General features: G+C 45.2%; 1 protein-coding gene across 1 annotated transcript in view; it reads left to right on the top strand.

The window, feature by feature from the left end:
- The window catches only part of DELE1 (DAP3 binding cell death enhancer 1), a 48,375-nt gene extending 29,786 nt beyond the window's left edge, over positions 1–18,589 (top strand). The window contains exons 3-12 of the mRNA XM_068278103.1: positions 3,548–3,671; positions 5,716–5,857; positions 9,764–9,913; positions 10,006–10,097; positions 11,285–11,387; positions 12,234–12,379; positions 12,988–13,134; positions 14,135–14,227; positions 15,143–15,302; positions 17,473–18,589. Coding sequence (XP_068134204.1) covers positions 3,548–3,671; positions 5,716–5,857; positions 9,764–9,913; positions 10,006–10,097; positions 11,285–11,387; positions 12,234–12,379; positions 12,988–13,134; positions 14,135–14,227; positions 15,143–15,302; positions 17,473–17,729 — 1,414 coding nt within the window. The 3' untranslated portion in view covers positions 17,730–18,589. The remainder of the gene's footprint in view (positions 1–3,547; positions 3,672–5,715; positions 5,858–9,763; positions 9,914–10,005; positions 10,098–11,284; positions 11,388–12,233; positions 12,380–12,987; positions 13,135–14,134; positions 14,228–15,142; positions 15,303–17,472) is intronic.
- Positions 18,590–25,593: the final 7,004 nt, after the last annotated feature.

Here is a 25,593-nt window from a genome sequence, read left to right as displayed (position 1 = left end):
TAATACACTGCTGAACTAATCTCAAGATGCCACCCAAAATAGAATTTGCACTCAGGAAATGAACTTCATCTCAAGTCATTTACACCCACACCCACAATCAAGACTTCTTGGATATTTCTGACTTCTTCCCTGGTGCACCCTTCCAGAATCTGCTCAGCATTTGCAATACCTCCAGATCTTCCAATGTAAACTTAAAACTTGCCTCTTCAGGAAAATATGCAATCTGACCTAGGATGTTATTCAGTGAAGCTAGATCCGGTAAACAGTCAATCATCTTCCGTATGTTCTGCCACTTTGCACCAGTAGATATCTCACATGATTGCAGCTGAAATCTTGTCTGAAAGTGGCCATACACTTATAGATTGCCACCCAATGTGGCAAAATCATTGATCCTACCACACTGCTAATAGATTTTTCAATTCTAAGTGTGAATCTATTGAAAATCAATCGAACAACACTGTTTGATGTAGTGCAATGCTATAGCTCACTACCATTCCTTCTTTCCCGCTGTTTGATGCACATTTCTGTCCAGCCCAATCAATCCATTTTAGGTAAGAATCAATCGAAATTGGCTTAGTTGGATGTGTTGGGGCTTTCGATTTTTTTTTTCAGATTTGAACAGAAATTGAGCAAGGAATTCTGTGTATGGCCACATTAACCAGTTCACCACTAAGAGGTTTTACCCCTTATGGTCCAGAACAATTATCACATTTCAGCGCGCCTCCTTCATTTGCCAATAACATTATTACTACTTATCACAATTAAATGATCTATTTTTTTTTCTACCACAAATTAGGTTTTCATTGGGTGGTACATTTTGCTAAGAAGTATTTTATTCTAAATACCCTTGAATGGGAAAAATTAAAAAAAAAATGGAAAATTCATTTTCTCAGTTTTCAGCCATTATAGGTTTAAAATAATACATGCTACTGTAATTAAAACCTACGTTTTTTATTTGCCCATTTGTCCCGGTTATTACACCATGTAAATTATGTCCCTGCCACAATGTATGGCAACAATATTTTATTTGGAAACAAAGGTGTATTTTTTTTTTCAGTTTTGCGTCCCTTACTAATTACAAGCCCTTATTTACAAAAATAACAGTAATATACCCTCATGACATACATATTAAAAAAAGTTGCGTCTCTACGGTAACTATTTTTGTATTTATTTTTAATTGTCACTTTTTCTAGTATAAAAGTGTTTTATTTTGGTAACTATGGGAGAGGAGGTAAGGGGTTAATTAATAGGGTATTTTAATTTAATGGGATATATGTAAATTTAATTTCACTATTTGGCCACTAGATGTCGTCCCCACCCACATAATTCCGATTGAGTACTGTTTACTGCATACAATTGTTACAGGAAGTAAGGCGTGTTACAGGAAGTAATGCGTATATGCTTTACTTTCACTTTTGTCAATGACCAGCGGCATCTCATTTATTTCCGGTGATCATTGATCACAGCTAGTTAGATCGGTGAATGGTGATCAGTGAAGACATTTTTTTTTTAAATTAATAAAATGACATTTCACTACACCATAGTGCGAGTTAGGAGTTCCGCATACATGTCTTAAAGCAAACTTGTGAATCCAGCATTGGCATCATCTGAAAGCTTGCATGGATTATGTGAAATCAATTTTAAAATTGTAATTATGTACAGCATAATCTTGTTATAATAAACTCCGGTATATGTCTATGGGAGCATTGCCTGGTATAGTAAACACTGATATAATAAAACGTCTGTTATAGTAAACCTGTTTTTTGGCGCCTACGTGACGCTGAATTTGGATATAGTAAAAATTGGGCGGTGCATGTGTCATATGTCAGTGTGAAACGCATGGTCAGCTGCTCTCTTCAGGCTGATTGCAGGTGAGTTGATGTCTGATAATGTTTGTAAGACAACCAGAATGGCCCCAGCGCTGGATGTATTGTACAAATAAGCAGACTGGGGAAAACGAGAAATAATGTGAACGTAAACAAGAGTTCTAAGTCCCGTCTGCGGAGGTATCTGAGCCACTCACATTACAGATGCGAGTGGCTTACCATTATTGGCTGCAGTTTGAGGAGAGGCTTCATGATTGGCTTAAATGTGAGCAGAATGTTTTGCAGCACTCATCCTGCAAGTCCCACCCACGGAGGTATTGGAACCACTCACAGGAAGCGAGTGGCTGCCTCTATTCAGGGACGGCTGCAATTTTTAAGGAGTCCTGGATACTGTACTAGCAATATGTCCAGCCTGGCTATGCAGCCCTAAGGTATACTTAGCCTTGTAGTCCACCAAATGTGCTTGTGCTGTACCGCCAATGGGAGGACAGAGTTGGTTCTTTGCAGCAGAGAATGTACCAGGGCATGCTGGGCCGTTTCTAGGTCAATTTCTGATATAATAAACTGATATAGTAAACCACTTTTCCCGGTCCCTAGGAGTTTACTATAGCGGGATAATACTGTATCGTACTTGCAAAATTTTACGTGAATTTTTTGTAATCGAAATTGGCACATTATAGTCGTCACTAGGGCAGAAGGGGGCACAGGGGGCAGAGGTGATGCAGAGGGAAACTGTGAAGACAATGAGACATAATGGATGTGGTGGTGACACTGAGGGAATAGGGGACAGACGTGACAGTTGGGTGGTAGAGTTTGCACAGAGAGGGACACTGAAGGCACCGAAGAACAGAGATGGCGCACAGGGGGTATAGAGGAGGTACAGGGGACATAGTTGGCACAGAGGGGGGGGGCAATGATGGCACAGGGGAAACAGGGGGGGACATTGGAGGAACAGGGGGGCTTAGAAGGAGAGACGGGACAGAGATGGCACAGAGGGGGACAATGACAGCACAGGGGAAACAGAGGTGACACAGAGGGGGACATTGGAGGGACAGGGGACAGAGATGGCACAGTGGGGACAATGACAGCACAGGGGAAACTGAGGTGACACAGAGGGGGACATTGGAGGCACAGGGGGCATAGGAGGGACAGGGACAGAGATGGCACAGAGGGGGACAATGACAGCACAGGGGAAACTGAGGTGACACAGGGGGGGACATTGGAGGCACAGCGGGGGCATAGGAGGGACAGGGACAGAGATGGCACAGTGGGGGCACAGAGGGGAACAATGACAGCACAGGGGAAACAGGTGACACAGAGGGGGACATTGAAGGCACAGGAGGGGCATAGGATGGACAGAGATGGCACAGAGGGGGACAATGACTGCACAGGGGAAACGGGTGACACAGAGGGGGACATTTGGAGGCACAGGAGGGGCATAGCAGGAGGGACAGGGACAGAGATGGCACAGTGGTCTGCCTTAAGAATTTATTCAGGTTAAGAATGAACCTACAGTCCCTATCTCGTTAATTAACCGGGACTGCCTGTATTTGCAATAGCTGTAAACATTTAACAAGAGCATTATTGTATATTTTTGTACATGGAGACAACTTTGTATGTATGAAAAGTTGTAACTCAAGTCGTTTGCAAGTCGACTGTCTGTAGTTATATTTTCTTTTCGTTCCACTTTTGTTCATGTTGATTCTTCACATTTCTATCAGTTACAGCTCCCAGTCGTCTGGTGGAAACAATGGTCAGAATGGACAGGAACGTAGGAAGAGAGGACATTCTTACTTCTGTGGGGGTCAGCTGCCCCAATACTCTGTGCTGGATGCCATCGGCGTGGTGAGTAAAATCTTCCCAACAATGCCAATCTTCCCATTCCCGGCGCATTAGTCACCGCCCCTAAACATTGTCATGTGACAGGCATGGGGTAGGAAATACTTGTTCAGGTAGTAGCTTTGTGGGAGACCCTTATGCATAGGTACTTCAGGGGACTGATTGGAGCACACTGGAGCTGTGTGGAGCTAGCATTGGAGTGCATTGCACTCCAAGATCAGTCTGTGTGCATAGCTCTGCTGAGGTTGTATTACTGTTAAAGGATACCCGATGTGACATGATGAGATAGACGTGTATGTACACAGTGCCAAGCACACAAATAACTAGGCTGTGTTCCTTTTATTTTGTTTTTTCTTTGTCTAAGAGAGTTAAACTTCAGGTATGTAAGTGGCAGTTCCTTTCTGAGTCAGGACTGGGTAATACTACAGTGTGACCCTCACTGATAAGAAATTACAACTATAAAACACTTTCCTAGCAGAAAATGGGTTCCGAGAGCAGAAAAGACCTAAAAGGGGTCAATATTTCATAAATTTTAGCTCTGGCATACTTCAATGAATGTGTCATTGAGCAAAAACAATAAAACTGTAAAAACTTAAAAAGTAGATTTAAATATAAAATAAAACTATGGAATATCTTAAAAAGTTATTTTTAAGAGGGAGAGTATAGATACAGTTGTTTATTTCATTAGTTTATTTTCACCTCTGGTGTCCTTTAAGGTGAACAAACATTTATTGATTTATTTTTTTATTCCTTATGCATCGATATCCAGCCGATTCGCATTTCATCGCATCTACTAGTAATCGATCAAGATTTTCAGCCAAAATAGTTTGTGCAGGATAGAAAAATGTTGTGCCGATAGCGGCTTTAAATGAAAGCGGCAAAGTTACTCTCACCTGTCACCATGGTGCGGATGTGGTGTCTTCTCTCCCTCCTGGCTGCTCCTTCCTCTCTTCAGTCCTGTGTCCTGGGCGCCTGTATGACGTCCCAAATGCTAGAGGCCTCTATTGATCACAGTGCCCCTAGTGTTTGACCTCTGTAGCACACATCACACAAGTGCCTCTGGACTCAGGAGTGAAGAAACAAGAAGGAGCAGTCGGAGGGAAGAGAAGAGACCCGGACTGCGAGGTGGACAAATGAGAGCAAGGTTTGTCTACACTGCATGCCCCGGTGGGAGGTGGGGGGGGGGGTTGTCTGGGAAACTGGGATTTGATCAGATAGTTCCCAAGCAGGATCAATTAGCATCAATTTCCGCCGCAGTCTGCCACTCCTGGGTCCAGAAATACTTCAGTTTCAGTGAAAAAGGGGGTGTGTTCCTGATGCCAGAGGGGGGCATTATGCATCCCCTGTCAGTCTACCGACAAGCTGCTTGTATATGTCGAACTCCAGGCCTGGAGGGCCAGATCCATGCCAGTGTCCTGTATAAGCAGACAGAGGCGCTAAAAGGATAAAATATTCTAAAATGTTTAAAATCAGAGGAGGCAGAGGTGGACTTACCTCCCCCAGACATACAGTGTTGTGTATATTCAAAACAACAAAAATGTATTTATGTACTCCAGAAAGTGCAAGTGCAACACGTTTCGCGGGCATCTCCCGCTTCATCAGGCAATAGAAACGGAGCATAAAACTGTAGGACAGAAAAGGCTGGCTCAGTGAGACCTATAGAGTTTGACTTAGTACATAGTATGAGCATACAAAATCTTTTTCAAAATATAACATCAGTTATTCAATATTGTCTATAGGGGGGAAATAGTGGGGAACAAGGGGAGGCAGTACATACTACACTATATTGGGCTCTCGATGTCTCTATTCTGAGATCCATGCCAGTGTTTAGGATGGACTGAGAAAGAGAGGAATATGTTCTACCTGATGGACCTCACCTTTCCTGATTCAGACCCATTAATTAAATTTAGTTGTGTCAAAAATGTGTGAGGACCTCGGTTTGACATCCCCGATGTAATGTCTGGACAGCTCTACACAGCACCCAATATAAGCATCTTGTTGTTCCCGATGTACACACATTGATGTAACCACTCTTCTTCTGGTCTCACAGGGAGCGGCTGCGGTGTTTTTCCTGCATTTGGCTCGGCAGCTGTCCTTCCACTGCCCCAGCAGACGTTCTCAGGAAGACCCAAGCTCACGGCGGCCTTGTCTGCGGCAGATCCTGACGTCTCTCTCTCAGAACAGCAATCTCTGTAAGTGACGCGCTTCTGCTGAAATATAGCTGATTTCACAAATGTGAGGATGTTATCAGTCTTCCAGGAACATGAAGCGAGATGTATATGGTGGCTGCCATATTTACTACCTTTTTTAAACCATGCACATTGACTGGCTGTCCTACGAATCCTCTGCCTGTAATACTTCTAGCCTTATCCCCTAAACAAGCATGCAGATTGCATTTCTGACTTAAGTTTGACTGCATTTGCAGCATGCTTGTTTCTGGTGGTCGATTCAGAACTACTGATGCATGAGAGATCAGCAGGATGCCAAGCAAATTACATTATTTCACAAGATATATATGATTGCCGCGCACCTACCGGCACCACAATAAGGAGCTTGGCAACAAATGTTGGCTGCAAGGAAAAAAATGGATCTGTACCCCAATCCACTCGAATTAAACAAAAAATAAAACTATAATACTCCTGCGCACTTAAAACCAATTTAACCACATAAGGACCGCAGGTATTTTCATTGATCTGTGCTAGGTGGGCTCTTCAGCCCCCAGCACAGATCAGGTTTGAGGCAGGGCGATCAGACTCCCCCCCCCCCCCCCCTTTTTCCCCACTAGGGGGATGTCTTCCCTCTCCTCCTCACTGTGGGCGGCACAGGACGGCGATCTGTCCTGTACCGCCTTAGATAGGCTCCAGCCTATCAGATGCCGGTGATCCCCGGCCAATCGGAGGCCGGGGATCACCGATCTCCTTTACGGAGCTGCTGTGACAACCGCGCCGTGTGACGTAAACTCCGGGGATTTCTTCCCCACGTGTTTACATTTTGTCTGCAAGCCGCGATCGGAGGCTCGCAGGCTGTTCACGGAGCCCCCCGCCGTGAACTGGCATGGAACGGCCGCTCATGTTTCCATGGAAATCCACAAACGACCAGCCGCCGCCTACAGGCGTTGGCTGGCCATTAAGCGGTTAATAACGTTAATTACGTAGCTATAAAAGATCATACCACAAACAAGTAGCTCCACTAATTTCGCACCTCACCGTCACTCATATCCAGACAGATCTACAGGTATGCGTAGACTTCACACACCCCTCACACTGAAAAGTCCCGCAGGATCCTGCTAATGAGCCCGATGGTTCAGAGCGGCAGTTGAAGATGCAAAAATATGTGAGTGAACTAGATTCGCACCACACCGTCACTCACATCCAGACAGATCTACAGGTATGCAGAGACCTCACACACCTCTCACACTGAAAAGTCCAGCATTGAGGTCTCTGCATACCTGCGGATGTATCTGGATGTGAGTGACGGTGAGGTGCGAAATTAGTGGAGCTACTTGTTTGTGGTATGATCTTTTATAGCTACGTAACTGACGTTCTTAAATTGGTTTTAAGTGCACAGGAGTATTGTTTTAAATGACATTATTTAAAAGAAATAAATATGGCAGCCTCCATATCCCTCTCACTTCAGGTGTACTTTAAGGGAAGGGAGATGCATATGGAGGCTGCTATATTTCCTTTTATATGTTATTTGCCTGACATCCTGCTAATCTTTGGCTGCAGTAGTGTCTGAATCAAACCTGAAATCAGCATGCAGCTAATCTAGTCAGACTTCAATGAATCTTAAGAGGAGGAGACTGGCACTAGATGTGGGCGAGAATCATTGGGTGCACCGGATCCTGTACAGTATGCTAAAACGTGCTCTCAGAAACATACATTGCATGCGGAGGAAAAGAAAATCGAGGCACTGTGATAGCAAAAATGAGGTACCTTTAATCCACGGTGTAACAGACAGCGGGGTACACAGTGGGGGTGAGGGGATGCCTGACAGCTGTTTCGCTAAGAAAGCTTCTTCAGAGGCAAATATAAGGGTTCCTTATATTTGCCTCTGAAGAAGCTTTCTTAGCGAAACAGCTGTCAGGCATCCCCTCACCCCCACTGTGTACCCCGCTGTCTGTTACACCGTGGATTAAAGGTACCTCATTTTTGCTATCACAGTGCCTCGATTTTCTTTTTCTCCGCTAGTCAGACTTCAGTCAGAGCACCTGATCTGCATGCTTGTTCAGGGTCTATGGCTAAAACTATTGGAGGCAGAGGATCAGCCAGACAGCCAGGCAATCTGCATTGTTTAACAGGAAAAACTCAGCCTATTAGCCTCCACATCCTTCCTGCTTCCGGTGCAGGCTGGCAGAATGACTGCTAGGCCTGGTTTACACCGAATCTAGTATAGTGCAACATAAAAGATGTGTTGCGCTATACCGTATTTGGTGTAAACCAGTGCGAAGGATAGGTTTATACTACAGGCTAAGATCAGATTGCATAGTGTATGGACAGCTTTAAGCCTGGGAGCCACTGGCGGCACCTTGCGACAGCTTGCAAAGTGACTGCGATTTCTAGTATTGCAGAACACCGCAATTCCCGACGTGATGTCGATTTGGCTCCAGGATTGCTCCCAAAATATACGCATCAGTCTGCGATCCCAACACTGCAAGTGGAGTCACCCCTATAGTGTAGAGCTTTGCCAACCACCGGCGATCAGCAAGGGCTGCAAAATCTCTCTGAGGGCTGGTGCACACCAAGAGCGCATCTGAGCGATTTTAAAAACGCCATCGCTTTGAAAAGGTTTGGCTAATGTATTTGATGAACCACACCAGAGCGATGTGATTTTTTTTTTTTCCCCAAACGCAAAAGCAGCATTTCTGAGGCGATTCTGCCTCAATCTTAAGTATAGTAAAGTGGAAAATCGCTCTGAAAAGCACTAGATCACAGCGATTTTCCAAGCCTTTTTGTTACAGAAGCTGTTCAGTTACAGCTCTACTATAGCCAGGGCCGGTTTAAGCAACAATGGGGCCCCAGGGCAAAATAAAACAGATATCCCGGAACAAATATCGGCATTAAGGGACCTTTTTTGCAGCTGGTATAGTCAGGGTTTGAAGCCCCAATCGGTCGGAGCTCCACATTCTGGATACCCCAGTCTGCATGGGGGGCAAGGGGTTAAAAAGTTTCAGGAGGGGGGACCCCACAATTTAAAAAAAAAAAATTCCCACACTCTAAACATAAAAAAATTGGGAAAATAGGAAAAAATGCCAGGGATCTTCATACAGCCATATTGCGGCTGTATAGCGATCCCTGGCCAAAGCGCTGCGGCTGCGTATAGACCCCTAGGAAACCCCGGCAGGAAATGTATTGCGCTTTCTATTGATACATGTAAAATTACACTACCGTTAGGTTTGCTACTAAAAGTGACATTTACCGCATTTAAAAGTATACTTTTTTTCCTTCGAAACTTTAAAATCGATTTTCTCAAAAACTATAAGGTCTTTTTGAAAAAATGTTTTTTCCTCTTATTCCCAATGATCTCCTTAACATATCCTGCAAATTTAGGATTTCTAGCATGTCAGGTGGATTTGCTATTAACCATTAAAGTCGGCAGGTTTTTAAATGTGTATTTTTTTTCCTTTGAAACTTTAAAATCAATTTTCTCAAAAACTATAAGGTCGATTTGAAAAAAAAAAATGTTTTCTCTTGTAGCCACTGGGGGCCCCTACAAGCTCTGGGGCCCTGGGGCAATTGCCCCCTTTGCCTCTATGGTAGCGCCGGCCCTGACTATAACAAAAAGTTTAAAAAAAAGCTACACCAAAATGCTCCAAAGATCGCTAGGTATGATAAGAAAATCGCTAGGCACATGCCTAGAATCGCTCTGAAAAATCACTTCAAAAAGCACTGAGCGGTTTCCATTATGCTAGCTTTTTTTGGTGTGCACTGGCCCTGAGCAGGTCCCAGGCTTTATATAATGACATGCCTACTTGCCTAAGCTGTGACTATATTGAAAACAAACAAATACAGTGATCTCTATGGCGATCAGATTAAAAGATTAAATAAATTAATGTCTCATAGAATTAACTCCTTTTTGTTTTGTTTTTATTGTTGCAGCTGTGAGCAGTCACATTGTGCCAAAGAGTATCCCGTCTTCTGCTTGGGATGGAATTCGTTTAGACAGTGACATAAACCTACAAGATTCAGATGTCGACACTCCTGCTCCCTCTAGTGGTAGACCCCCGCTTCATCATGTGGTCCAGCAAGGTACAGCAAGGGGAAGGCTATTGGTCTATTATAAGTTGTAAGCTTGACATTTCAGACTTGTGACTTTATTGTTTTTAATGTTTTTTTTCCAGTGGATTCGTACAGTGATGACTTTCCTGAGATTGCCTTTGCTCAAGGTCCAGCTCTCAGCAGAGAAGAGAGTACTTCAAAGCCTGCTCAACAGGTAATCTATCTGATATTTACCAAAAACACCATTCAGTTTGTCACTTGGTGTTTTCCCTACTGCTGTGTATTTGTTTTTGTTTTTCTTGGTTTTGTTTTTTTTTCCCACCACTAGCGCAATAATTACAGCATCTGTTGAACAACTTTATCCCCATAGAAGGGGCTCAGCAGATCATATCAGACCAAAGTTATAAGCTGTAAACAAAGATTAGGGGCTTGATTCACAAAGCGGTGCTAACCTACTTAGCACGTCTAAAGTCTTTAGACGCGCTAACCAGGGTGCTAAGTAGGTTAGCACCGGAATCCTCAATCAGATTGCGCGCTAACTTTGCGCGCGCAAAGTATTATGCGCGCAAAGTTTTTACGCGCGCTAAGTCCCATAGGCTTTCATGGGCACTTCGCGCGGAGCGCCCTACGCTCTGTGCAGTACGCGCGTAAAGTTTTATGCGCATAAAGTTTTGCGCGCGAAAAGCTTGTTTAGACGTGCTAAGGGGGTTTTCACAGGCGTGCTAACAGTTAGCACCGCTTTGTGAATCAAGCCCTAGGTGTCTAACACTTCAAAGTCACTGGTCAGGACTCTCCTCTCCCAGCACAAAAGTAGTGGCTGCTATTTCACATCCATGTTTTTCTTTAAAGCGACCTCAGCAGTGATTTCAAAACAACCTCCCCATAAGGGAGGTTCATAATTGTATGCGCCGCTGGGGGTAGGGAGGCACCATTACTTATCTACGGGGTGCTGCTCCTTTGGCCCCCAGCCCATAGGGGATGCTCCAGACAACATCTGTCAGTTCGGAAAAATCACAGTAGACCAAAACTTGCGGTCCGTTCGGCGGAACGTGCCAAACTTATCCGTTCGAAGGGAGCAATGTGTACGGAACCATTGGTTAACATTGAATCCATTCATGTCCATTCCGTTACAGACCGCTTTTTTTTTTTTTTTTTTTTTTTTTTTTTTAGGCCAATGTGAACTAGGCATTGACCATCCCTATTACCAAATAACATACTCCAATGTCACCACATGTAGTTGTTGGGCTGTGACTAGGCTGGGCCCATACTAATATTGATGGAGTGCCCAGATGTATCCTCTGTTCTGCGTGAATAAGCTGTAGCACCTTATCGCTCGGAAGCATGCGCCAGCACCATCCATGTGTATAACAATGCAAGCTTTCACTCTGTATTTGCTTTTAGCTACTGGAACCAAAGGAAGAACTTGGGGAGTCCTTAAACGTTGCTGCCTCCCACCTGCTGGATGTTGCGGAAAGCAGCGTGCCTACAGTGCTCAATATATTTGGTAAATATTTATTTTTAATGCTTAAAGTGGAACTAAACTCAGAACTTCCACTCTGCTTTTAAAGATTAGTCAATGCTTGATAACCTTTTGGGGAGGGGGGAACTGGGGAATTTCTTCCATACAATTTATGGAAAACTAAAAAAAAAAAAAAAAAAAACCTGCCCTGTTGACTTCCTTCACATTTCTGGAAATACAGAAAGGGTTAAGCTCCTGTGTTTACTTATCACAGGCACAGCTCACGGCCTTGATTCACACTTGCTGATAACCGCTTATTAAAGAGACTCTGTAATAAAAGTCCCTGGGGGGTACTCAGCTCGGTAGGGGGAAGCCTCAGGGTCCCAATGAGGCTTCCCCCTCCCCTGTAGCTGCAGGCAATCCAGCGCTGGCTCCCCCGAAGTGATCCGCAATCCTCGCTCGACAATCCTGACAAGGCTTGATATATTTACCTTCCTGGCTCCAGCAGGGGCGCTGTTGCGTCTCTCAGCACAGAGATAGGCGGAAATAGCCGATCTCTGTCGGGTCCGCTCTACTACACAGGTGCAGGAGACTTGTGCCTGCACAGTAGAGCAGACCGACAGCGATCGGCTATTTCAGTCTATCTCTGAGCAGAGAGCAGATACTGCACCTGCAGACTGGCTGATCTCCTTAAACACACACACCAGTGAATTTCTTAGCAACTATGAAGACTTTGGTTGCTGTGCAAGAGTTTGGGTTTGCTTTAATTGGAAAGGATATAACATCACTTCTTTTTTTAATAGCATATTTTCTTATTATTTATATAGTTGGCTTTCACTAGAAACTCTTATCTGTTTTTCTTTTTATTGCTTTTGTGTGTCCTTGTTCCAGGGATCATCACCGCCAGAGACAACGGAGATTACAGAACTGCTTTCCGCTTCTTCCAGGAGTCTGCAGACAGCGGCTACAGCAAAGCGCAGTACAACACGGCGGTGTGCTATGAGAAGGGCAGGGGAGTGGCTAAAGACATGACAAAGGTACAGTGGGTGGTAGAGACTGCTGCCGGCAGACTGTGCAGTATTATGTGAAGCCCAATTCATAGTACTTGGTTATCCCCTTGCTAGCAGGCTTACATTAAACCTGTGATATTTCTAAAAAGAGCACATAGTCACAGCTCTGATGTCAGGTGGACTGGGACTCCTCCCCCACTTAGTACTCATGGTCCATATGTGCCTGTCTTAATATAGTATAATTTCATTATAATAAATTCGGGTATAGTAAACTACTTCTCCTGGTCCCGGCCAATCTCCATTATAAGTCTGTGGGAGCAACGCCTGGTGTAGTAAACTCTGATATAATAAACCTGGCCTGAAAGGGGCTCAAGGAAGCCCCAGGTATGTATACATTTTTTATTACTCATCTCAGGTACGCTGTAATGTTACCTTTACTGTAGTAAAGCCAAAATATTATTTGGTTCATAAGGCAATAGTACCTACGAAAAATAAATAATTTTTTGTTGTAGACTGTGGGGTTACGGGTTCAGTATCTGGAGTGTCCAGATGGACATCATGCAGAATCTTGGGAAAGTAGGACTAGATCTGGGTATGTAGCATATGTTTAATGTCCTCTTTTATCTCCCCGGTAGGCAGCAGAGTACTATCGCCTGGCAGCCACCGGAGGGCACCAGTTTGCCAAGTACCGTTACGCCCGCCACTTGCTGCAGTCTAACCAGGGGGATGCTGAGCCGGCAGTACAGCTGCTGCAAGAGGCTGCTGAGGCTGGAGTGAAAGAGGTGAGGGAAGAAACGTCCCAATTATTATTACTTTTATTTATATAGCGCCGACATCTTCCAAGGCATTGTACATAATGCAAAAATAAAAAATGAGGTGCATGGACACAAGTGCAGTTCAGCACACCGTACAATCAAGACATCCAGCAACACACACAAATGCATACAACTGATGTGTCTTTTGTAACCTCACCAATACTGGTACATGTTTGGTAAAGAGGAACAGGAAACATTAGGGGGGAGATCCCTGCCCTCGCCAGCTTACAATCTAGAGGATGCTCCAAAAGCTGCACACACATGCAGGGTGCTAGTTGGACGGGTGAAATATTGTGCATGTCGTGATTTATCTACCAATGATTCCTCGCAGGAGACACCTGCAGATAAACGTGTGCAAATGGTTTTTGTGGCAACTAGGGATGACCAGTATTGGCAATCTTAAAGGGGCACCCTGATTTATTTATTTATTTTTTGATGAGCAAAAGAGGAAGTGATCTGTTAGCAAACTACTGTTTCTTTATAAATGGGCCCTTTTGTGTGTTTAAAGGGAACCTAAAGGCATTGGGAAAAAAAGCCAGTTTAACTTAACTTGAGCTTTTACTGGCCCCCTGCAGCCGCCCTGTGTCCGTGCAGGGACAACATGATCCTCTGGTCACCCGCAGCGGCCCGCTTTCAGTTCTGGTGACTCAATGAGTTGATGGCCACTGCACCGCCTCGATCTGCACATGCACAGTACGAGAAAATCTCCTTGGCCTTTGAGCCACTGAGACGCCAGAACCAAAAGTGGGTTGATGCGGGGTGGGGTGGCGGGGGAGCGGAGGATCAGTTTGTTATGGCACGGGCACAGGGCAGCTGCAGGGGCCGGTAGAAGCCTCAGGTAAGTGTAAACTGGCTTTTTTTCAATGACTTTAGGTTCCCTTTAAAATAACTTAAAATAGTACAGCTCTGTTCAGTAATGCCAGCATATACCTCCATTAGTCATTTTGCTTGTTTTGTCTTACTACAGGCCCAGGCTTATTTGGGAGTTTTCTACAGCAAAGAATCTCATTTTGATCCACAGAAGGCTGCAAGATATTTCTGGATGGCAGCGGAGAATGGAGTAAGAAATCTGTCATAAATTATATTTATCTACCTGTTGTTTACTTTAATCTCCTCAAATGAAACCATTTGTTTGAAGATGGTGCACTCATTCTAACTACAGTCGGCAGAACTCAATGTTCTGCCTAATGAGGTCATGCAGATCGGTGCAGAGAGCTTTTATAGTTACCAGTGCTGGATGCTGGACCAGGTCCGCGCATGCGCAGAAGACCCAGCCTAGACGCGGCTGAGCAAGTTACCGGGGCTGAACGGCAGACTGCGGGAGAATGGCATGGGACCCGCACTTGTTTGTGGGGCGGGAGGAAGCCCCGGGTTGGTATAAAATCTTCAGTTGTTAAGATCTCTGGCTTACTTTAAGTTAAATGAAAAGTAGGCAGTTGCTTACCTGGGGCTTCTTCCAGCCCTCTGAAGTCCTCCTGGTCCCTTGGTGTCATTCCGTGCTGCTCGGTATAGCCGCTGTCCACCTCTAACGCTGCATGTGTGCACTTTCTCTATCGCGATCCACGGCTGGGAGCATTCTGCATTTGCACAGTAAGTAAAAATGGCTATTGGACATGCAAGGAGACAAGCGGCCACTGTCGGGCAAATGAAGTGGCCAGCAACTCGCTGAGGAGTCCAGCTTACAGTGGGGGACACCTGGGGAACTGAGCAGTGTGGAGGACAGCAGGCGGCTGGGAGAAGCCCCAGGTATCACACTGACATGACGGCCATTCCCGGTGACATTGAAAGTACCATTGTCCCATATGAAAGAGATGCATCCTTACTTCGTGGTCGGAGTTGGTTGTGCAGAAGAGTTCCACTGAGACTTCAGTCAGCCCTGCATATTCTGCTTTCACACCTTCCTCCCAGCAGATACTCAGCCCCTCCCTCTATATATGTGTCTATTTAGCCCCTCCCTCTCTCTCTGTCTGTTTAGGACGTGCAGAGTCGCTATCACCTGGCGGTGTGCTATGAAAGAGGCTTCGGGGTTCCGGCCAGTACACAGGAGGCTCTCCGACATTATGATAGAGCTGCAAAATCAGGTCATGAGCCAGCTCAGCAGAGGATGCAGGTGATGCAGCAGCTTCCGGAGCAAGGTGAGCCTATATCACTCACATATAACACTATATTTTTTTATTTTATGGTATGTAGAGGTTGTAGTGCTTAGCCCAGGGGTCAGGAACCTTTTCGGCTGATAAACGCCACATATTTTAAAATGTATTTCCGTGAGAGCCATACAATATGTTTCAAAACGGGACAGTGCACATGCGCAGCAGAGGGCTCACGGCCTTGTTGCCATGGTGATGTGTATACAGATCATCCGCTAGGCAGCGGAAGTGTCAGACACGTCTTCAGCTTCTCTTGGGTTTCACCAACATCAGCAATTTCCCCGAGAGCCAGACAGGAGAAATACAGACTAACAGCTTGTACAGTTAGCTAGCTGACTTGGGGGTTGATTCACTTTATAGGATGAGATGACCGCACTTTGGCCCAATAGGCTGCCTGTCAAGTGACAGGCAGTCTATCGGAGCGATCAAAGTGCAGGGATCTCGTCCTACAATGTCACTGGACCTGACAGGGTCCAGAGTGGGACAATTGCAGCAGCTGTTCGTTTTGGGGGAGCACGAGTAAGTTAGTAGTAGTGCACACTAAAGCAGTAGCGTGCCTACTTTGGAAATGTTACTTGCGCTACCACACTAAGCTGTGCTCCTTGTGCCGTGTAGCTTAGTGTATCAACCCCTACTGATTTGTCTGTGAGCCAGATGCAGCCATCAAAAGAGCCACATCTGGTTACCGAGCCATAGATTCCCTACCCCTGGCTTAGATGTTTAGCACTGCCGTGCATCCTTAGCCTTTCAAAGTGAAGTGTTACTGTTATGAAGTGGTGTGTGGCCTGCAGTCTGTAGAGCGCTCGGATTGGCTAGTTGCAGTAAAAGTGTTAACGCTATATTACACTATAGAAATAAATAGGTTTGAAAGATGAGACATGCAGGGCAGTGGTAGCCTCATAGTAACAGCCCTGTCAGTGTTCTTTTTCATCTCAGAAACAAAATGGGTTTTTGGATAGAACCTTTTACCGAGTACATCTGCAATAAACGTCACATTACAACAGTAATATCTTACACTATAGCACTAGCCCTCTACCCGCCTAACACTAACCTCTCCACTCCTAACTAGAGATAGTCAATTAGATGCAAATCATTTCGAGTTGATGCTGGATTCATTTTGGAAGCACGGTTTAAGCTGCTTGAAAGCAGGCCAATTAAATTTCCTCTCAGCAGGACTTGATTGGGCCTTTTTCAAGCTGCATATATTTGCATATAAGATTTGCATAATGATGCATTAACTCAAAATGATTTGCATATCCATGACCATCCCTGCCCCTAACACTAACCTTCTCCTCTCCTATCACTGACCCCCTCCCCCTCTCCTCTTCTGTCACTAACCTCCGCCTCTTTTCTCATGTCACTAACCTCCACCCTCTCCCCTCCTAACACTCCCCTCCTCCGCTCCTCTCGTCACTAAACCTCTCCCTCTCCTCTCCTAACACTGACCCCCCTCCTCTCTTGTTACTGCTCTCCCTCCTCTCCTGTCACTAACCTCCCCTCCTAACACCTCCTCCACTCCTCTCGTCACTAAACCTCCCCCTCTCCTCTCCTAACACTGACCCCCCCCCCCCCCCTCCTGTCACTAGCCTCCCCTCTGGGTCCTACTGAGCCTTCCCGTTCCAGTACTAGCTCCCCCACTTAAATTTCCCACTGCAGGAAGCTTCGGGGGCCCGAATGCTCCCTGAAGATTGGCGGCTCCGTACTGCTCATGCGTGAGTTCGCAGGTGAGTGCTCGTGCATGCGCAGTGCGATGCGGCCAGTCTCTGAGAGCACTTTGGCTCCCCAAGACTTCCAAAGCCTCCCACAGCGGCAGAGAGCAGTCTCTGACCCATCAGTCGGAGACTGCCAACGTGGGATCTAGAACTGGAACGCAGAGACCAGGAGAGGAACAGGAATTCTCTATAGGACCCAGAGCCTTCCCTCTCCTCAGGTAAGTATCTGTTTGTTTTTGTTTCATTTTTTTTTATTCACTTCAGACTCTTTGTAAAGCTGCTCTGCAAGGTGTCGGTGGCAGGAAAATGTACATTGCAGATTGAGATAGAGTGTGAGTTACTTGCTGCAGGCTTTTCCTGTTGCTCTGCTGTTCCGCAATGCTTCCTTTACCCAGTGCCATTGTTGTCTGCTGTAAGCTGAAGTTATTCATGTATTTCCTCTGCAGAGCTCAGCTCTCCCCTGGCCAGTCTTCGAGCCGCATCCTCCAGCCCCTGCCTTCCTGTTTTGGAGAAGACCAACGTCCGGATGAAAGCGGCCTACTCCGCCAGCAGCCCCAACGCTCTGGGCCTTCCCCACTCGATGAGCACCGGAGACTTACTGGTGATGTCCCCTGCCGCTAGCCGTAGCTACCTCTTACCACCCATTCACCTGAAGGCCATGCAGCCTGCAATAGCCTCTCTCAGGGCTATTGGGGTTGGGTGAAAATCTCATCTCCACCCATTTACAAGCCGAGCATCTGTCTACTGTATGCAAGAGGGATGGGTTGAGAAAGTTAACCCTTTTACTCCCTGCACTACAAGCCCACTGTAATGCCATTGCATTGCACTGTAAGCATTATGCTGTAGAATATCCTTCCTACTCTTCCTGAACACCGCCCATAGGGCTTTTAAAGAGAACCTAAAGTGACGTGATATGATGAGATAGACATGTATATGCAGTGGCAAGCAAACCGATGCCTATGCCTTGCTCCTTTTTTCTTCTTTCCCTGCCTGAAAGTGTTAACATTCAAGTATGCAATTGACAGGTTTCTTTTCTACATTTGGACTATAGTGTCTCCCACTGATAAGAAATTACAGCTATATAACATTTTCCTGGCAGATAGCTGGGCTTCTGGCAGCAGGAGATAGATAAAAAAAATCAAGAGATCATATATTTGTACTCTGTGAGACACGGGACAGACTGTGCCATTGAGCGCAGAGAAAACAATAAATCTACTTTTTCACGACACAACATAAAACTGGGATATCTAAAAGTCATGTTTAGGAGTAGGAGGATAGATACAATTGTTTATCTCATCAGTTTATTTTCTCTTTAGGTTTACATTAAAAAACTGGGATGTGCTTTAGGTGTTCACCTGAGGCCTGATAACCCAGACTGAGGCCTGAAATGGTAATAGCCTGTCCCTTTCATAGTGCTGCTGTTTAATAATTCTAAACAGCATTGTGAGATCAAATGAATCCAAAGAAATATGCAATGTGTGTTCTAGAACCGCAACTATAAAGGTTCAGTGATGAACGGAGGAGGAGTTAGAGGACCGAACAATTTTTTTTTTTTTTTTTTTTTTTGTAAAAACTGAGCTGCTGTAGAATAACTGAACGTATATCATGAAAAAAAACGTTTATTTTGTGGCTTTTAACATCTGTTTGGACAGAGGCTTATAAAGCTTTACAAGCTCAAGTCATTAAAGCACTTACTGGCAAGTTAACCACTGTGAACAAACTCTATATTTTACTATTATTATATTCCACAGTGTTTTATTTTTGCATTGCTCCTGTTACATTATAGAGAAATGTATATGACTGTTAAACATTTGTGTGCTTTCCTCAGACCCGCATCACTGCAGCGCGTCCATAATGGGCAGCGTAATTGTGACTGAGGCTCCTCCCACACGTTAAAGGATCAAGATCACGAAAACTGTAAAGTTTAAAATGCATGTAAACACATACAGGTAAGAATTACGATTCCTCCAGAATAAAATGAGCTGTAAATTACTTTTCTCCTATGTTGCCGTCATACAGTAAGTAGTAGAAATCTGACATTACTGACAGGTTTTGGACTAGGCTATCTTCTCATGGGGGATTCTCATGGTTTTGTTTAGTTTCAAAGTCACTTAGCAAATGGCAGTTGCTCTGTCCAACTGCCAAAAAAAGTGTGCATCAAACACAAAGGCTGGCAAGTATCATTGTATACATCCTTTTCAGGGAATGCTTTTTAAAGAATAACAGCCTTGCTGAGAATCCCCTATGGAGAGATGGACTAGTCCAAAACCTGTCGGTTCTGCCAGATTTCTACTACTTACTGTAAATGACAGCAAGATGGGAGAAAAGTAATTTATGGCTCATGTGACTCTGGAAGAAACATTTCTTATTTGTATGTGTTTACATGTATTTTAAATTTTCAGATTTTTCTCGATAGTGGTCCTTTAAACAGTCCGTTGCGCTTCTTCTGCAGACGTATCGCGACAGCCCAGAAAGGACGCACCACATACGGTGAGGCTTTCAGTGTAATGACTGTATTGCCTCACTTATGTAGTAAATGCACACAGCACTGGTAATGCACTGCATGCAGTGTTACTGCAGCAAGACCCGCTGCGCCGTGATCAGTGGAATAGCCTCATGGGGCTATCGCTGCTTCTGCAACGGGATGTGGTGATTTTCTGCAACGTATCGCGGTAAGTGTGAAAGGGGCCTAAAGTTCAGTGAAAATCTACCCTGTAGATATCGAATCTACCCTTGTTGGTATGGAAATGTGCGGAGGAGAATTAGAATCAATTAACCGGCAGCTGTGGAAATGTATCAGGTGGCAGCTAGTTAAAGTTCAAAGGAACCTGAAGTAAGAGGTATATTGAGGCTGACTTATTTTTTTTCCATTTAAACAATACCAGTTTCCATGGCAGCCCTGCTGATCTCTCTGGCATTAGTGGTGTCTGAGTGACACCTGAAAAAAGCATGCAGCAAATTCAGTCATACTTCAGTCAAATATCTGATCTGCATGCTTGTTCAGGGTCTATGGCTTTACCCCCTTGGTGGACTGATTATTTCCGGATTTTAGGATCTAAAAGCGGTGCATTATTTTAGCATGTTTTTAGACCCTAGAGCCTGGAAAAAAATCACACAGCAGAGAGATCTGCAGCAGCCCAGCACTCACTCACCTCCGTGGGATCCATGCGCTGCAGTTCTCCCTCCGTCCTCCGGGCGGCGCTGTAACCCTATAGTGAGATTGCCGGCTATCATGGCGACAGATGACGATCTCTCCAGGGGGAAGCAGAGCCTCGAAGGAGAGGAAGAATGGCGGCCGACATCCGGATCCCCCGAGAGGTAAGTAAAACGCCTGCTGCGTGCCATTGCTCTGCATAGACCTCCTGGCAGCTACCACGAAGGAGTTCAGCTCGGGATAACCGCTCCTAGCTTGTTTTTTACACCCCGAGCTGAACTCATGATAACCGCTAAGGAGGATAAACAAGTATTAGAAGCAGAGGATGAACATGATAGCCAGGCAAATGGCATTGCTTAAAAGGAAATATGTATGTCGGCCTTCATATCTCTCACCTCGGGTTCCCTTTAAAGTGAACCTAAACTGAGAAGGATATGGATTTTTCCTTTTTAAATAATACCAGTTGCCTGATCCTGTGTCTCTAATACTTCTAGCCACAGCCCCTGAACAAGCATACAGTTCAGGTGCTCTGACTGAAGTCAGACTGGATTAGCTGCATGCTTGTTTCAGGTGTGTGATTCAGCCACTACTGCAGCCAAAGAGATCAGCAGGACTGCCAGACAACTGGTATTGTTTAAAAGGAAACATCCATATCCCTCTCAGTTTAGGTTCCCTTTAAAGAGGGTGAGATGGTTGATGGGATGCTAATAATTCCTATTCTATGCAGCTCAGAATTAGGCAAAACTAAATCAGCAGGAAGTGCATCTAATTGGCCCTGTTCCAGGCTGCATTTGCATTCAATTTGCATGCAAGCCAGAATTCTACAAATTCATTCATCCTGCACTATGATCTGCCCAACTTGATCAGGGCTGGCTCAGTATTCACATTATCCACTACTTTATAAGTAAGCTGGAAAGAAACTTGCTGTAGCTTAAATTCCTTGGATCTTTTTTTTTTCTTTTAGCTAGCAGGTACATAAAGAGAGCGTCCAAGACTGCCTCTGACCCCTCTCACCCTGTTCACTCTATCTTCCAGCTTATGCCTTCAGGTTTAGTTGCAACAAAAAACTTCCAGGCAGAGAAACAGCTTTTTCCCACAGGCGGTAGCCATGCCTAATGCAGAACCATGCTAGATCTGTAGGACTTGAGATCATTTTCAGTTCTATGCTATAATGCTTTCTTTTCACCCTGTTTACTGCCACTATCAATGACATACTATCCTTGACTTGTAATATATATACTGTCTGTCCTTGTATTGTTTTGTTTGTGTCTGTTAAGCAACTGCCAAGACAAATTCCTTATAAGTGCAACATTATTTGACCAAATAAATTGATTCTGGTGGACTTGGCCTCCTTGTCAGGCTGGCCATTCTATTGTCTTAAATGTACCCAAGTGACGCGACTTTATGAGATAAACGTGAATGTACAGTTCATTGCCAAGCACACATAACTAGGCTGCTTATTTTTTTAGAGCCTGAAAGAGTTAAACTTCAGACATGCAAGTGGCAGTTTTTTCTCTTGTCGGACCCTTTGTGGATGATAGCATAACCCTCACTGATAAGGAATTACAGCCCAAAACGTATATCCTGCAGAGAAGACCTTCTGACTGCTGAGGATAGATTAAAAAAGTTAATAGAAAAGGGGGTGTGGAGGGTAATCTAGTAAGTAGGGAAACAGACAGCAATTAAAAAAGACGAGATTTCTAAACCTTTTTCCACATTTAAAGTTTCCTGAAAGTGGACTTTACAGCACGACTTGCACTTCCGTTGTCTTCCTTGTTGAATCCGCCCTCTGCCCTATCTGCTTACTGTATTCTGGAGGATGGAAACACTGCAGCCACAGCCCCCTGTTGGCCACACAGTGCAGTACACAAGTTGTGCACAGACAGCAGTGTAGAGTCACACATCTGCATTCTCATTTCCGTTGTTTTGCTGCAGTCCTCTTAGAAGGTACACTTACCTGTAGGGTGTATTCTGTACACACAGCCTGTGAATGTATTTTCATGGAGAACACTAAGAGTTGTAACTACTGTATGATGCGGAGAGGATCGCTGATTAGCTTTATAAAGTAAATCGCACTCTCTAAAATATTCTTGTATTAAATACAGCAATAATTGTGTTCCTGTTAATTGTGGAATATTACAATAAATGCCCTTTGTCAACAATAATGCCTTTGCAAAATGTGTTATTTCTGCTGATCTTGTAAACGATAAAAAAAGACAGAGCAAAGAAGGGGAACGCCACTGTGTGTAATGCCCACCTGAGCAATGATGGAGTCAGATAATAGACACACTATTATACTTACATTGCAGGTTGACAATACTTTCAGGCCAGCTATGTATGCGCTGGGGGTTGATTTCAAGGAAACCTAAACTGAGAAGGATATGGATTTTGCCTTTTAAAATAATACCCCTTGCCTGACTCTCCTGCTGATCCTGTGTCTCTAATACTTTTAGCTACAGCCCCTCAACAAGCATGCAGATCAGGTGCTCTGACTGAAGTCAGACTGGATTAGCTGCATGCTTGTTTCAGGTGTGTGATTCAGCCACTACTGCAGCCAAAGAGATCAGCAGGACTGCCAAACAACTGGTATTGTTTAAAAGGAAACATCCATATCCCTCTCAGTTTAGGTTCCCTTTACAGGGAACCTGAAGTGGGAGGGATATGGAGGCTACCATATGTATTTCCTTTTAAACAATACCAGTTTCCCGGCAGTCCTGCTGTTCTTTCATGCCTCAATAGTGTCTGAATCACACACCTGTGGCCCAATACACATCCGATTTGATAACTTTTTTCGGATCTGTGCCACATTTCAGTCCGATGGGATACTGGTGTTGATTGGATTCAGGGCCGGCCCGCCCATGAGGCGGGGTGAAACTTTTTCCTCAGGCGGCACTTCTGGGGGGGCGGCACCTGCCCGTCCATGTGTGTGGGGGGCCGCCCGAGCTGGAGGAGATAGCGGGCAGGAAGGGGGTATTGGGCCTAGCGGCGGGGAGGGGGGTCGGACCCCCCCCCTTCCCTCGCCTGGGTCCCCGGTCCTCCGCTCCCCTCCAGCTTTCAAAAGTTCCTTGCTGGCTGCAGCTATTTGTAAGAGGCAACGGGCGGGGATTACTCACCTCTTCCTCGTTCCAGGCCAGCGTGCGCTCCACTGACGTCACTTCCTGCGGCGCTGGAGGGGAGCGGAGGACGGGGGACCCAGGCGAGGGAGGGGGGGGTCTGACCCCCCTCCCCGCCGCTAGGCCCAATACCCCCTTCCTGCCCGCTATCCCCTCCAGCTCGGGCGGCCCCCCACACCCACGGCTTGGGGGGGGAGGGCGGCGGCGGCGATTTCTTTGAAAATTGCCTCAGGCGGCAAAAAGTCTAGGGCCGAGCCTGATTGGATTGCATTGCAGTGGATGCACTCTGAACATTGCATAGACTAAAGCTACGTACACACATGCGACAACGATCGTTCGTTGTGAACGACGAACGATCTTTTAATTGTGGAAAGAACGATCTAAGTACAGTTAGCTTTTAAAAGTGTGTACCGATCTGATCGTTAGAACGAACGTTACATCAAGTAAAGCAACTATTGCGCTTGCGCATCAAAATGAAAAGTTCCATGGAGAAATAGCGAAATGCGCATGTCAAGCCTAGTACGAACGACCGTTTCCAACGATTAACTACTTTTGCAAACGATCGTCGTTGGAAAAAATCCGCCAAGCTAGATCGTTCGTTTTTAATGATCTAGCTCGTCCGGCGTTAGACTTAATGGTCGTTGGCTGCTTTTTTTTAAACGATCGTCGTTTGAAACGATCGGGGAACGATCGTTTCAAACGACCATAGTTGCATGTGTGTACGCACCTTAAAGAGAATCTGTACTCTGTACAGCAAAAAGCATACCATTCTATTCATTATGTTCTCCTGGGCCCCTCTGTGCTGTTTCTGCCACTCTCTGCTGCAATCCTGGCTTGTAATTAACAGTTTTAGGCAGTGTTTACAAACAAACTAACCAGCTTCTGATAGGCTCACATAAGCAGAGTGTGTGAGTCATACAGAGCCTGCAGGGGGCCTGGACAGGGTGTGTATAGCTTCTACCAATCACAAGCAGCCCTGCACATTCCAGCTTTAGCCCGACTGTGCCGACAGAAGTAAACAGATTAGATCATATAAAAGAGATAACACAGCCACTGTGCAATTAGGAAAAGCTGCAGTAAGCCAGAGCATATTAGAACAGGCAAAGGAACTTATAGGACAGAAAAACTAAGGCTGAAAAGTTTGTTACAGAGTCTCTTTAAGACATAGACTATTTTGCGTTACTACATAATAAAATTCCTCTGTTACATTACACCGCAACAGGATTGCTTAAAAACCATCAGCTGCTATATGTGCTTCAAGTCCAAGCTGCATGTATTTGCATTAAATTAACTTGCAAAATCTAACTTACAAAATTATAAGTGTCTCATTGGCCATTCCAGGCGATGGAAGCCTGTGCTCTCAGGGCTTGTTTCCACTGTTGCGACGCGATTTCGCCGGCATTCCGACGCTTGTAAAAACGCATGCGGATGCGTTTCCGCATGCGTTTTTACCCGCGATTTCGCATGGCAGGGTGCCATGCGAAATTAACCATGACACTGCCAGGGCAAAATAAAAAAAATTGAAAAAGGTGCGAAATCGCACGCGAAATCGCGGGTAAAAACGCATGTAACAAACGCATGCGTTTTTACTATTAAATACATTAGCGGCGATTCGCATGCATGCCACTCGCAGGCGAATTCGTTGGCTCTTTTGTGCGTTTTTTTACCGCTGAAAAAAACGCACCTCAACAACGCTACAGTGGAAACAGGCCCATCCACTTGCATTACATGTGCGAATCCGCATGCGTTGGACGCATGCAGATTCGCGATAGTGGAAACGAGCCCTCAGCAGAACTGGGGCAAAGGCAGCATTTTCCTCTGCTGTGCAGATTTTTTCCTTCCCGTTGCTTGGTTTGCTGAGATTTACCCACTTATGGATCTTTACTGGGGGCACCTACCCCTGGATACCTATACTGGGGTCAGCTATACCTGCTAGGACAGGGCAAGGTGACAAGAGCTGACACAGAGAGGGACTAGAGGGGGCAAAAGAGGCACCGGGGGGCACTGACTGCACTTGGACCTCATTTTCAGGTCTCACGTATTTCCCCAATCACAAGGGCACCGGGAGCATCATTGAAATCGCAGTGCCCCTTTACCACTGATGGAATTTGTGTTGGAGTCAATGGAAGTGCAAAAGATTCGTATACCAAACTGCTGCTATGCTATTTTCTTGCAACTTCCATATTCATTTTTTTTTTCTTTGCTAACGAATTGCTGGAAAATAGATCAACTATTGCACGAAAATGACTAAAAAATGCACAAAAGAATCCCTTGGTATAAGTAGGAAAAAATTGTATCAC

This window comes from Hyperolius riggenbachi, chromosome 3, assembly GCF_040937935.1.
Source record: "Hyperolius riggenbachi isolate aHypRig1 chromosome 3, aHypRig1.pri, whole genome shotgun sequence".
NCBI classification, from domain to species: domain Eukaryota; kingdom Metazoa; phylum Chordata; class Amphibia; order Anura; family Hyperoliidae; genus Hyperolius; species Hyperolius riggenbachi.
This window is presented reverse-complemented; position numbering and strand designations above follow the sequence as displayed.